Genomic DNA, 12,525 nt, shown 5'->3' with positions numbered 1-12,525 from the left:
TCAGGATCTCCAGACAAGTGGACGAACATTTCACTGCGTTAGCACATGCTAGTGAGAGGCCTCATTTGTGTTCGGCTACTTCCTTGAGGTCTAGTTGGCATCTCTGGTTGTGACACTAACTTCTGTCTTTCCTGGGTCCCGGTGCTCATGATTCATGGAACTGTGTTTCAGGGCGGCCAAGTCCTCACAACTGGGCCTCCCCACCCTCTCTCTGTTGCCTCTTCGGTCTCTTCCTCATTCTTTGTGGGAAGGGCGATCTGAAATCCAGAAGCACTGTCTGCATGCTTTCACAGACAAATTGACGGCCAGTGCCAGAAACGTTTCTCACCGGACGCTCTCAAAGTGGGCCCTGAGAAAAGATGGGGAAACATGTTTCAAAGTCGTTTACGGGAATCCACATCAGGAGAAAGGCTGGTCGACAGGACAGTTAACAAGTACTTACCGCACATACAGAGTGCAGAGCATCAGATTAGACCAGAGCAGGGGTGCTTGTTTGTCCCTAGGTCCCACAGTGATTTTATTAAGTCTTCAGAAGTGACTAGAGCACTAAGGAAAACCGTGCTGTGTGTTGTCGGTGAGGAAATCGACCTCTCGGATCCTCTTTTGAATCTGTACAGTGGTTAATGGTGGCTGCGGCCAAGAGATAATGCACGTAGAGGGCTAGCGGGGGCCTCTGTTGGCGTTAGCCTGTCCCCTCACATCCTATTTCCCTCTGCAAGGAGAGGACTAGAGATAAGGGTCAAAGTTAGAAAGCAAGGTTAGTTCTCACAATCAGGTAGCCACCACTTTCCAAGGATGTGCCATTGGGCCACCCTCCAGAAGGCGAGAAATTATTACAATAGCTAGCCCTATTATTTTTGTACCCCTCATTTATTATTCTCAGCAACCTCTGAGGTGGGTATTATTACCCATGTTTACAATGGGGGCAACCTGACTTGGAGGTGAAGGACCTTACCCAGCAGTCTGACCGCAGCGTCCATGCAATGACCATCCGGCCACATGGACAAACCCTCTGCCCCTCTGTGTGCATGCCATCAGCGTGGCAACCTTCCCTGCCCACTAAAAACTACTGAAAACATAGCCTAGCCTTTTGTTTGTTTGGTTGAAGAGGAAACAAACTCAGAAGGGTACCTGTATACCTAAGGTCACACAGCTGGTGACCACAGAATTGACCTGAAACCCTGACAGAACACCTGGACTTAGTCTCAGTTGGTTCCATCCAGGAAGTCACGGCACCTCTATACCCTCTGGACTTCCAGTACCTGCCTTTCTAAATGGCTTTATTTTACTTTATAGCGATGATAACTCCCTGATTTTTTGTTTGCTTGAATTCTGTCTGGCACTAGAAGGTTGGCCCCCAGGGCAGTGCCCTGGGCTGTTTCATTATCATTTATCTCCCCAGAATCCACCATCCACTAGTAGATGGGCACCAGTGAGAACCTGCAGAATAAGTGGATTTCTAACATCCGAGAGTCTAAGCACCTGTAAATAGTGAGGGAAAAGGAGCATGGGTCACCTTTTTGGGTTAACAAATTTACATCTTAACGGGGATTTTTCCATAGGACTTTAACACAGAGGAGTAGATTCTATGGTGAAAGCATCATGGCAGGTCGTTTGGGGGTCGAGTGTTAAGCAGAAGAATTTTGCAACCCTGTAAGTCACCTCCTCAGGAAACAACCTGTACCGTGAGGGGCGGCTGGATCTGAAGTCCATGATGTAATTTAGTGATGATTCCTATGATGGACATTTCAGGGAGGAAGGAGAAGCCATTCTGGAAGACCACTTGTCATGTCTGTGGGAAACAGCTCCCCACCAATTGCTTTTAGCGCTTCTCAGTCGGACTGTCCCTGTCCTCATGTGAAGTTTCTTAAGCCTGTCCTTTTCCTTATGCTAGTTTTATTTTCTGAAAATGGGTTCCCATTAGCAACTTAATTGTTTATAAATCAGAAAATCTTTTTTTTTGAGCATGGTGGAGGGCTGCACCACATTAAAAGCAGACAATTATGATGAAATTCAATAAAATCATTGTAATTAGTAAGGTCTGCATATATGATTTTGAACAGCCATGAGGAGCACATAGGTCAAGTCATCTGTTAAAAATCCTTGCCTCCCCCCAAGTTCCCCAATTAGTCTACTACTATAATTAGGACCAAGGGATTTAGTGGGGTCTCCTTGAAGTTTCCTTTGCTCACTTCAGGAATGGAGGAAGGTCGTGTGTGTGTGTGTGTGTGTGTGTGTGTGTGTGTGTGCGTGCCCTCGAAGCCTGAAGGTGGGGAAAGAAACTGTGAAACAGGACTCCTGTGTTTGCTTATTTATGTTACCACTTCCTCCACACCCTGTCCTCCTCTTAGTGTTTGTTTCCAAATCGAACCGTCCCCTCTTCTTCGCCTCGGCTTCCTCAACCCCGAGGATTCAAAAGAGACGGCAAGCGGCCCCGCCTTCTTATGAATATGCAACAGTAAGGGGCTGGGAGGAAGCCGGAGAGGAAAACCCTGCAAGAAACTCACCCTGTCTGCCTGAAACGGCTCCGGGCCGCTCCCAGCCTCTACCACGCCCTGCACGGGCCGGCGAACAATAGCACAGCCCCGGGGCGCGGAGGCGCGCTCGCCGCGGCAGAGGAGTCGCTGGATGTTCGTCGCCCGGGAAACGTGGAGTCGGAACAGCTCTTCAGAGACAGTCTGAACTCCGGCCGGGAAGGTAGCAACCGGACGGGTTTACCGTCTCCGGCCCGAGGGGCCCGAAGGTCCCGTCTTTTGCCCTGCAAATGAGGGGGGCGCAGGGGCCCTCGCGGCGGCGCCCGCCGGGGCCGAGTTCCTCGCCTGCTTCCCCGTGACTTCCTGCCCACCGGAGCTCGGCGCGGGGTAGGCAGTCCCTCAAGAGAGCCCCGCTAACGTGCAGGAATGCTGAGAAAGGTAGGCGGGTTTTCTGTGCTGGTGGTCACCCCTCCCTCACTTTTGGGGAGGGGACCACCCAGCAGCAGGTGGCTGAACTCCTGCGTCCGTGGCACGCTTTCTGAAGCGAGGGTGAGAGGAGGCGAGGGGGAGCGGAGCGCTGGGTGAGCTGAAGGTTTGAGAAGTTACCGCGGCCCCAGCAGGTGCAGCGCAAGCGCCACGCTGCGCCCGGGAGGCGCGAGCACCGGCCGGCGGCCCGCGTCGCCATGGCAGCGGGGGCGGGGCCGAGCCGCAGCATGCGTCGCCATGGCAGCGGGGGCGGGGGCCGAGCTGCGGCGTGCCTGGGTTGCCGGGCGACAGAAGGGCGCGGGGAGGGGCTCGCGCCGTCCCTGGGAGGTTGTCCGAGGACCAGCCACCAAGTCTGGGGTTTCTTTGAAGCTCGTTTCCTGGCCGTTAACTGCAGCCTATTGGCAGCGCTCTCCTTTGGTTAGGGAATCAGTCTTCTCGGCTACCACCTACTCAATGCCATAATACTCTTCTTTTGAAAATACTCGGATTGTGGTCTGATGGAAGACGTGAAAAAGTAGGAAGATATTCCTTTCTAAAGCAACAACAAAAACGTGTACTGTTTCCTCGTTTTCAAGGATATTCCTTAATTATTATCATGTTTAAAAACTAAAATAGAGTACGTGGTTTGGATCCATGAAAACGAATTGACCTTCGGCCTTTCCGACATATTAGCCAAAATCTTTGCTAAAGAAAAGCGCATACAACAGACAGCACTATTAAAAATTCAGACAGTCGCATCTTAAAATGTCTTAGAAAGACACGACTCTCACAATGCACGTGAGAGAATTAATTTCATTTTATTTCACTGGGTATTTTCTTGCATGTTAATGTGCCAAATAATTTTGGCTTCTTATTTTAAAGGTTGTTTTAGCTCTACACTACAGAATAAAGTTGACAAGGACTTTGCATGACCTTTTGCAGAGCAGTGACTGACAGTGACCGTAGTACTTCCCCCTACTCTTTTTTCCTTTTATCCTCCTATAGCTAAAAGTATCTTTTGGTGTTTTTCATCTCTTTCTCCAGATTTAAATTGCCAAAGACACGGGTCTGTTACCAGTACTTAAGATGTGTTCCACGCACTAGTTTATTTCTTCCTCTTCCTCCATTTTAAAATTTTCTACGTATTATTTATTTATTTGTGTATTCATTCATCAGACATGGATTGAGGTTCTGATATGTGCTGTGTCCCTTGCTAGACTCCAGGGAAGAGGAGTAAGTGGTGGGAGGGACACACAAAGTTGCGTCAGAAAAATGCACCGCTTAGGGAGAGGCAAAGGCTGGGAAGTCATCAGAATCCACTATGATACTTTCTCATCTAGAAATTCCACCCAGGATGACCCCTGCTACTGGCCGGGAGAGGTGCACTGATTATTCTTGCCCTTTCAAGGCAAAGGTAGCCATTTAAAATACGAGGAAGATGACGCTCATAAAAGTACAGTAATATGACCCAGGACTTACAGTCAGTAAGTGGTAAAGTCAGGATCCAAATTCAGATATGGCTCCTAAGACATGCGGCTTCTGAAGCATTAAGCCATTTGACCCTATGTGCCTACTAACCAAATTACCATATTTTGAATTTTGTGAATTTCCACCAAAAAAAAACACAACTATGCAGTTTCCTTTTTGGTTGAGCTATTTTTAAAGTCAGGTATTTCAAAAGTCAAATATGAATTGCATTGCTCAAGAATGTATGGTTTTCCTACTGAAATGTTGCTATCGTCAATAATCTTGTTTTCAGGGGTTCCCAAGTAGTTAATGAGAAAATTAAGATTTGGTTATTCAAATCATGTTTTAAGAATATTGGAGATACTTGTGTTTTTGTTTTTGTTTTTAATTTTTTTTTTTTTTTTTGCAGTACGCAGGCCTCTCACTGCTGTGGCCTCTCCCGTTGCGGAGCACAGGCTCTGGACGCACAGGCCCAGCGGCCATGGCTCACGGGCCCAGCCGCTCTGCGGCATGTGGGATCCTCTCAGACCGGGGCACGAACCCCTGTCCCCCGCATCGGCAGGCGGACTCTCAACCACTGCGCCACCAGAGAAGCCCGTGTTTTTGTTTTTTTTTAATTAATTAATTTATTTATTTTTGGCTGCATTGGGTCTTCATTGCTCCACATGGGCTTTCTCTAGTTGCGGCGAGCGGGGGCTACTCTTCGTTGCGGTGCACTGGCTTCTCATTGTGGTGGCTTCTCTTGTTGCGGAACACGGGCTCTAGGCATGTGGGCTTCAGTAGTTGCAGCATGCAGGCTCAGTAGTTGTAGCTTACGGGCTTAGTTGCTCCAAGGCATGTGGGATCTTCCCGGACCAGGGCTCGAAGCCATGTCCCCTGCGTTGGCAGATGGATTCTTAACCACTGTGCCACCAGGGAAGTCCCGGTACTTGTGTATTAAAGCGTTCTGTTGTACAAATAGTTACACAATTAGAATTCTTTAAAGCAAAGTACATTACTTCGTTAGCATTCAGGTTTTTATTACCTTTCCTGATTTTAAATGTTTTCAGTCAGATTTGTTAACTTCTTCTGGCATTGTCTTTAGATAGGTGATAATTGGAAATTGCTGTGTGGAAAGTTGTCCTAAAAAGTTCAGGCATGTACCTGGCTTGACCTGCAGTGAGATTTCACTCCATATACCCCGTCACAGCCCTGAAAACCACGTTGAACTAATTTCATAAGTGTTTTTACAGTTAAAATGTTATTTTCCTGAATAGATTGCAGGATCGATGAAGGCAGGAACCAGATCTTTTGTGTCTTTAGAATCTTTCTCTTAATACCAGCTACAACACTCTTCATAAATCTTAACTGGCTGGAGAAACAAATATAAACTTTATCAGGCCAACAAAATATAGAGTACAAGAAATAATCCTTTAAAATATATAAGATTCAGAGTCACAGAAGTTTTAATTATTTGTTGATTTTTTTTCCATGATACCTCACTATAAAATTCTAGGTAGTACCTTTTTTTTTTTTTTTTAAGATGTTGGGGGTAGGAGTTTATTAATTAATTTATTTATTTTTGCTGTGTTGCGTCTTCGTTTCTGTGCGAGGGCTTTCTCTAGTTGTGGCAAGTGGGGGCCACTCTTCATCGCGGTGCGCGGGCCTCTCACTATGACGGCCTCTCTTGTTGTGGAGCACAGGCTCCAGATGCACAGGCTCAGTAGTTGTGGCTCACGGGCCTAGTGGCTCCGCGGCATGTGGGATCCTCCCAGACCAGGGCTCGAACCCGTGTCCCCTGCATAGGCAGGCAGACTCTCAACCACTGCGCCACCAGGGAAGCCCCGGTAGTACCTATTTTGCAGATAGAAATTTTTACCCCAATTAATTATCCATAGGTGATCACAGAAGGTAGGAAAAGAATTAACAAGACTTACGGTGACTAGTATTTAAGTATTTTCCAGTGTGTTATCTTAATTGAACCTCACAACAACCCTGAAAGTGTAGGGGAGGAAAACTTTTTCCTCTACCCTCTGGTTTTTTTGGCTGGTCTAATAATTTAATTGACATAAGACAGATTAACAGGAGAAAAACAAATTAGTTATGTACGTAGGGGAGTCCCAAAGATATGAGACCCAAGGGCAGGTCGGGCAGCTGAGGCTTCTATACCATCCTGAGCTGAGGAATGGGATGGAGGCCTGAGGCTTCCAAGGGGAAGAGGGTCATGCACAGGACAGTAAGAAGACAGATGTTTGGTAAGTTGATGGTTGCCCAGCCATATAGATAGGTCATTCAGATAAAAGTGATCTCTGGTAATAGCTCCCTCTCTCTGAGTCTGGCCCCAGTCTCAATTCCTTTAGGAAATTGAGGGGGAGGTGAAAAGCCCCTCCTGGGTCTCTTGGGCCCCGATTCTCTTTAGCTCAAAACAATCCACGTGCCGAAGTGGCACATTTTGGGGAGGCTCGTTCTAAACCCCTTCAAAGGGATTCACATCACCAATTTTTTTTTTAATGTATGAGAAAACAGAAGCTCAGAGAAGTTGAGCGTCTTGGTCAGAGTCACCCAGCAAGGGAGAGTCACATCTTCTGATGAAGTCAAGTGATGCCCTTGCAAACCAGACACGCCTGTGAGCTCTGGGGGCCTGAGCCTCTTGACAGACCTGGGGAGTCTGGGTGGAAAATGCCTTCTCTCCCTCTCACCTCCCCCAGGCTCCCCCTCTGTCTGGGAAGAAGGCGAGGGAACCTCTTTCAAAAAGACAAGCAAAGCAAGAGGCAGGGCAGAAGGAAGGGGGAACCAGTGTTCAGAGTTGGTGGTGGGGAGACCGGGGGGAGGGGTGTGCTAGTCTCCTAGGGCTTCTGTAACGAAGTATCCCAGGCCGGCAGGCTTAAACCACACACCTGTACTGTGTCACAGCTCTGGAGGCCGGAAGTCAGCAGGGTGGGTTCTTCAGAGAACTCCCTCCTCGGCTGGCTGAGGCCTCCTCTTTGCTGTGCCCTCATGTGGTCCTCCCTCCGTGTGTGTCTCTGTCCTAATCTCTTCTTGCTATGACACCTGTCCTCTTGGATTAGGGCCCACCCATCTGACCTCATTTTACCATAATTGCCTCTTTAGAGGCCCCAGTCGCCAAATACGGTTGCGTCGGGAGGTCCTGGGGGTTAGGACTTCAGCAGATGAATTTTGAGGGAACTCATTTCAGCCCATAATAGAGACTAAGGAAAGTGAACTTGGTCTATGACCCAGAAGACAAGACATTTCAATTGCTTTACGGTTCCCATTAATTTTCTCTCCTGGCACCGATCAACGTTTGGGTGAGTCGTGGCAGTTTTTTACAACAGTATATTCCACCGGACGTATAAAGAAAACAAAGAGATTCAGAACTGGACTGTTCTGTATTTAGCTTGCTTTATACTTTATTTTCACTCTCACCTCTGCAGGGCCAGCTTCCAACCTTGTCACATTTTGACGAGGGCAGACAAAGCTGATGACGACCCCCATTTCCAGTTAGGTGTGACCTGTCTCTCTGCCTTTTTTAGTGCCGTGGAGTGATTTGAGTCACGTGCACTGCCTGGGAAGCATGATAAATCCAATGAAAATGAAATCACAATACTGAAAGGACAGGGAGGCGTAGATTTTACAGCTCTCAGAGCCATGAAGATAAAAGCTAGGGCAACCTTCCATCTGAATGGCATTTTCCATGCTTATTTCTAACAAGATATGCTCAGCATCGTGTTTCAGACTGTGGAAGGTAGCCAGAAGAATTTGAAGGTTTTCTCTGAGGCACTGAACAACTTACAAGGTTATAATTGGAATGTATTGCAAAGACTCAAATTATGAAAATGCTGTGGTCATAGAATATCAGGGACCAGAGGGAAGCCTGCAGGTCTTGTAGCGAGTGCCTGGCCCTTGGCTGGACTCCACAGAACCTGCTTTGTGAAGGCAGGAATCCAGGCTAGGTTTCAAGATAGCCCGAGATGTTTCCAGAGTTTCCTGCAATAAAGGTTTCAGTATTCACCAAACATCAAAGATCTTTTGTTTGTTTCCTCAATTTCCTTCATTACTTCATATTTTGCCGTCAGAAAAGTTAGAGCATGGGTGTCCACTTTTTTGCATGGAATAACTTGTCATTTGCTAAAAGAGTCTTAATATGTCATTTCTTGGCTCTTTTTGGTAAGTTGAATGGAAACTCTGTCCATTGTGACGAATCTGTTTCTATCACAGTCCCAGGGAAGCCGCCCCTCACCATCCTGAGTTGTGGGTTGTTTTTTATGTCTTCACTGCACTTGCTTGAGTTGTGACTTTTGAGGACTGTCCTATTTACTTCTAATCGTGAGGCCCTGGACTCTATTCTGAAATATGCTTACGGAAGAATGTGTATCCCATACACTTGGGGAAGTTTTTTCCAGGAATACCAAAAGCTTTCAAAATGTGCTCTTTGGATGGGATCCAGCAGCTTTCGTTTTCTTGTGGTTTTTTTTAACATCTTTATTGGAATATAATTGCTTTACAATGGTGTGTTAGTTTCTGCTTTATAACAAAGTGAATCAGTTATACATATACATATATCCCCATATCTCCTCCCTCTTGCATCTCCCTCCCACCGTCCCTATCCCATCCCTCTAGGTGGTCACAAAGCACTGAACTGATCTCCCTGTGCTATGCGGCTGCTTCCCACTAGCTATCTATTTTACGTTTGGTAGTGTATATATATGTCCATGCCACTCTCTCACTTTGTCCCAGCTTACCCTTCCCCCTCCCCGTGTCCTCAAGTCCATTCTCTACGTCTGCGTCTTTATTCCTGTCCTGCCCCTAGGTTCTTCAGAACCATTTTTTTTTGATTCCATATATATGTGTTAGCATACGGTATTTGTCTTTCTCTTTCTGACTTACTTCACTCTGTATGACAGACTCTAGGTCCATCCACCTCACTACAAATAACTCAATTTCGTTTCTTTTTATGGCTGAGTAATATTCCATTGTATATATGTGCCACATCTTCTTTATCCATTCATCTGTCGATGGGCGCTTAGGTTGCTTCCATGTCCTGGCTAGATCCAGCAGCTTTCCACAATGGGTGGTTTCAGAAACAGGTTCATGTGTGAACCAGCTATCATCATCCCAGCCCAAAAGGAATGTGTCCTCCTCAGAGCAGTGCATGCTTAATCAGGGAGGGGCTGGATGCTAGTGCCTGGAGTTTGAAAAGTCAGCCTTGAAAGTTAGTGCAAGTTCCTGAAGGGCACAACTATACATTTCCTCTTCAGATTCGAGCCAGACGTTTGTCTCCCTGGTCAGTTGTGCATATCGGCTGGCACAGGTCCAGGAGGTGGGTTGGTCTGTTCAACGGCTGCTTCTAGAACACCTTTAATTAAGATCTCCCCTCAGAGGCACTCCCCTCAACTTAGGAGAAAAGAAGCCAACACTGATGTATGAAGAGTGAGGAGGAACTGCTGTTCATGGCTGTTGGTGACTTCCCCAGGCTTTGGCCCAGTGAAGTACCCTTCATCCCTCTACACTACTGGAGAAGGTCATGACCTTGAAGTGGCCTGGAAGTTCCCAGGCTTTCAGGCAGTATTTATCAGTCATTCACGATCTTCTCAGGCTGCAGGGCATGAGAAGACATGTCATGGACTTTCTCCTCAAGCAGCTGATACTCTAGCTCAGGGTAAACAGATGTGAAAATAAGAAAGCACAATTCAAGGCTCTGTCGTGTACACACTGGTAGGTGTGCTCCAGACACTAGGAACAGTTGCTCGAGGTGGGCTCAGCAGCCAGAGAATTGCATCCTCTTTTTTTTTCTTTATTTTCTTTATGTTTAAAAAATTTTTATTTTATATTGGAGTCTAGTTGACTTACAATGTTGTGTTAGTTTCAGGTGTACAGCACAGTGATTCAGATATATATATATATACATATCTCTTTCAGGTTCTTTTCCCATATAGATAGAGTTCCCTGTGCTATACAGTAGGTCCTTGTTGATTATCTATTTTATATATAGTAGTGTGTATGTGTTAATCCCAAACTCCTAATTTATCCCTCCCCACCATGTTTCCCCTTTGGTAACTGTAGGTTTGTTTTCTATGTCTGTGAGTCTGTTTCTGTTTTGTAAACAAGTTCATTTGTATCATTTTTTTATTTTTTATTATTATTATTTTTTTGAGTTACACGGGCCTCTCACTGTTGTGGCCCCTCCCGCTGCAGAGCACAGGCTCCGGACGCGCAGGCTCAGCGGCCATGGCTCACGGGCCCAGCCGCTCCGCGGCATGTGGGATCCTCCTGGACCGGGGCACGAACCCGTGTCCCCTGCATCAGCAGGCGGACTCTCAACCACTGCGCCACCAGGGAAGCCCTGTATCATTATTTTAGATTCCACATATAAGTGATATCGTATGGTATCTGTCTTTGTTTGACTTACTTCACTTAGTCTGATAATCTCTAGGCCCATCCAAGTAGCAGCAAATGGCATTATTTCATTCTTTTTACGGCTGAGTAGTATTCCATTGTGTATATGTACCACATCTTCCTTACCCATTCCTATGCTGATGGACATTTAAGCTGCTTCCGTGTCTTGACTGTCGTGAATAGTGCTGCTATGAACATTGGGGTGCGATGCATCCTCTTTCCTCACTGTGGCTTCTCAGATGTAGATCTCCTTCAAGTTCCCATCACCCCAGCCCCTTAACCTGGCCCTTTCCTGCTTTTCCAGTGAGGATGCTCAAGAAATCCTATCTCAGATGAGTTTAAACCAGGGTGAATCTGGCCACAGGATCCGAAGCCGTTATACTCCTGGGAGCTCCCTCGGGATTTGATGGAAATGAAGGAGGGACTGGGCTGAAGGAGCAGGAGAGAGAGCCACTTCTACTGTCTCATCCTGGGTAGGGTCCATAGGTCCTTGGAAAGCCACCAGAAGACTGCCTGAGTCTTCATTTCAAGGACAGAAGGATATGTAGGCAACGTAAGAACAGGAGACTGTGCGCATGGCCACAGCAGGGCAGAGAGGAGAAAAAAAGTGGTCCAAACCCTAGGTGGTGACAGGATAGGGCACCCGCAACTGGTCCTTTCCTGAGACCATGGGAAGAAAATAAACATGGCAGCTAGGAAGCCAGCTCTGGGATACAGACGTGTGCCCTGGGTTTATACCCCTGGAAGCTCTGTGCTCGCCACTCCTGAGCTCTGTACTCCTCACCCACTGGAGCCCAGACCCCCCTCCCCCATGATGATCATCAGTGATTTGGAGCTGGAGGGTCCACTGCAGGGAGAACGGAGTCTCTGGTTCCACTGGTCCTGGCACTTGGAGCTGGCACAGTCAATTCTCTTGTAGGGGGTTAGGTCTGCAGGTGATTTTTAGCACACCACTGTTTCTTGTGCTTGTGTTAGGTACTTGGGGCTGGCCCAGGGACCAGTTCTGTATATCCTATTTGTAAGGAAAATATATGCTGAACTTGAAGCAAGTGAAATGTATGTTTGAGCAGCAAGCCTTTGTGAAATGAAGATCAGGGCAACTGGGAATTTTATCTGGACAGCCAAGGCATAGAGGAATGAGCATTAGAGGAAGATGGGGAGACCTGGGTACAAATATCATCTCTAAGACAAATTCACAAATTTTAGCAAAAAGCGCAATTCCCCGAGGGTTGTTATCTCTAAGAAGGGGGACTTGATTGGATGATTTCCGAGGTCCCGTCGTGTTCTGGAATTCTGCTCGTTCTGAAAGGCAGCCCCAAATGGGATGTGTCGCCTCTAAGAATCCCAAATGCTGGTCAGGTATCCATCCCTTTGCCTTTTATTCGTGAGTCTCCTGGTGTCCCCATGAGTCTGTCATAGTCAGCGATGCTGTTTCCTGCCGGTGTCCGTACACAAGGTTGGGAACGTCTCTCCAGGAAGAGGCTTAGAGGTGAGAATTTCTCAGTTTTCCTTAACTGATTCTTTTGTTTCAGGCCTTTGTAAAAATAAAATTGTCTCCACATGCTCTTGGCTTCCGTGTCTTGGCTGTGAGATCTCAGCCTTGAGAAACCATCAGGCCAGGTAAGCTGTTTTTATTGTTATTTCATCACATCTCAAGGAGAGCATCCCAGGATGTATCCCCAGATCAAATGCCTGTAATTTCCTTTGATTGGAAACATGGAAGGATCTCCTTGTGCAGTGAATT

General features: G+C 46.9%; 1 protein-coding gene across 1 annotated transcript in view; it reads left to right on the top strand.

Moving 5' to 3' along the window:
- The first annotated feature begins 2,810 nt into the window (after positions 1-2,810).
- The window catches only part of SPATA13 (spermatogenesis associated 13), a 261,378-nt gene continuing 251,663 nt past the window's right edge, over positions 2,811-12,525 (top strand). Inside the window, exon 1 of the mRNA XM_081214378.1 lies at positions 2,811-2,912. Coding sequence (XP_081070504.1) covers positions 2,901-2,912 — 12 coding nt within the window. The 5' untranslated portion in view covers positions 2,811-2,900. The remainder of the gene's footprint in view (positions 2,913-12,525) is intronic.

The sequence above is a fragment of the Mesoplodon bidens genome (genome assembly GCF_964165515.1).
Source record: "Mesoplodon bidens genome assembly, chromosome: 17".
In the NCBI taxonomy this organism is placed as follows: Eukaryota; Metazoa; Chordata; class Mammalia; order Artiodactyla; family Ziphiidae; genus Mesoplodon; species Mesoplodon bidens.
This window is presented reverse-complemented; position numbering and strand designations above follow the sequence as displayed.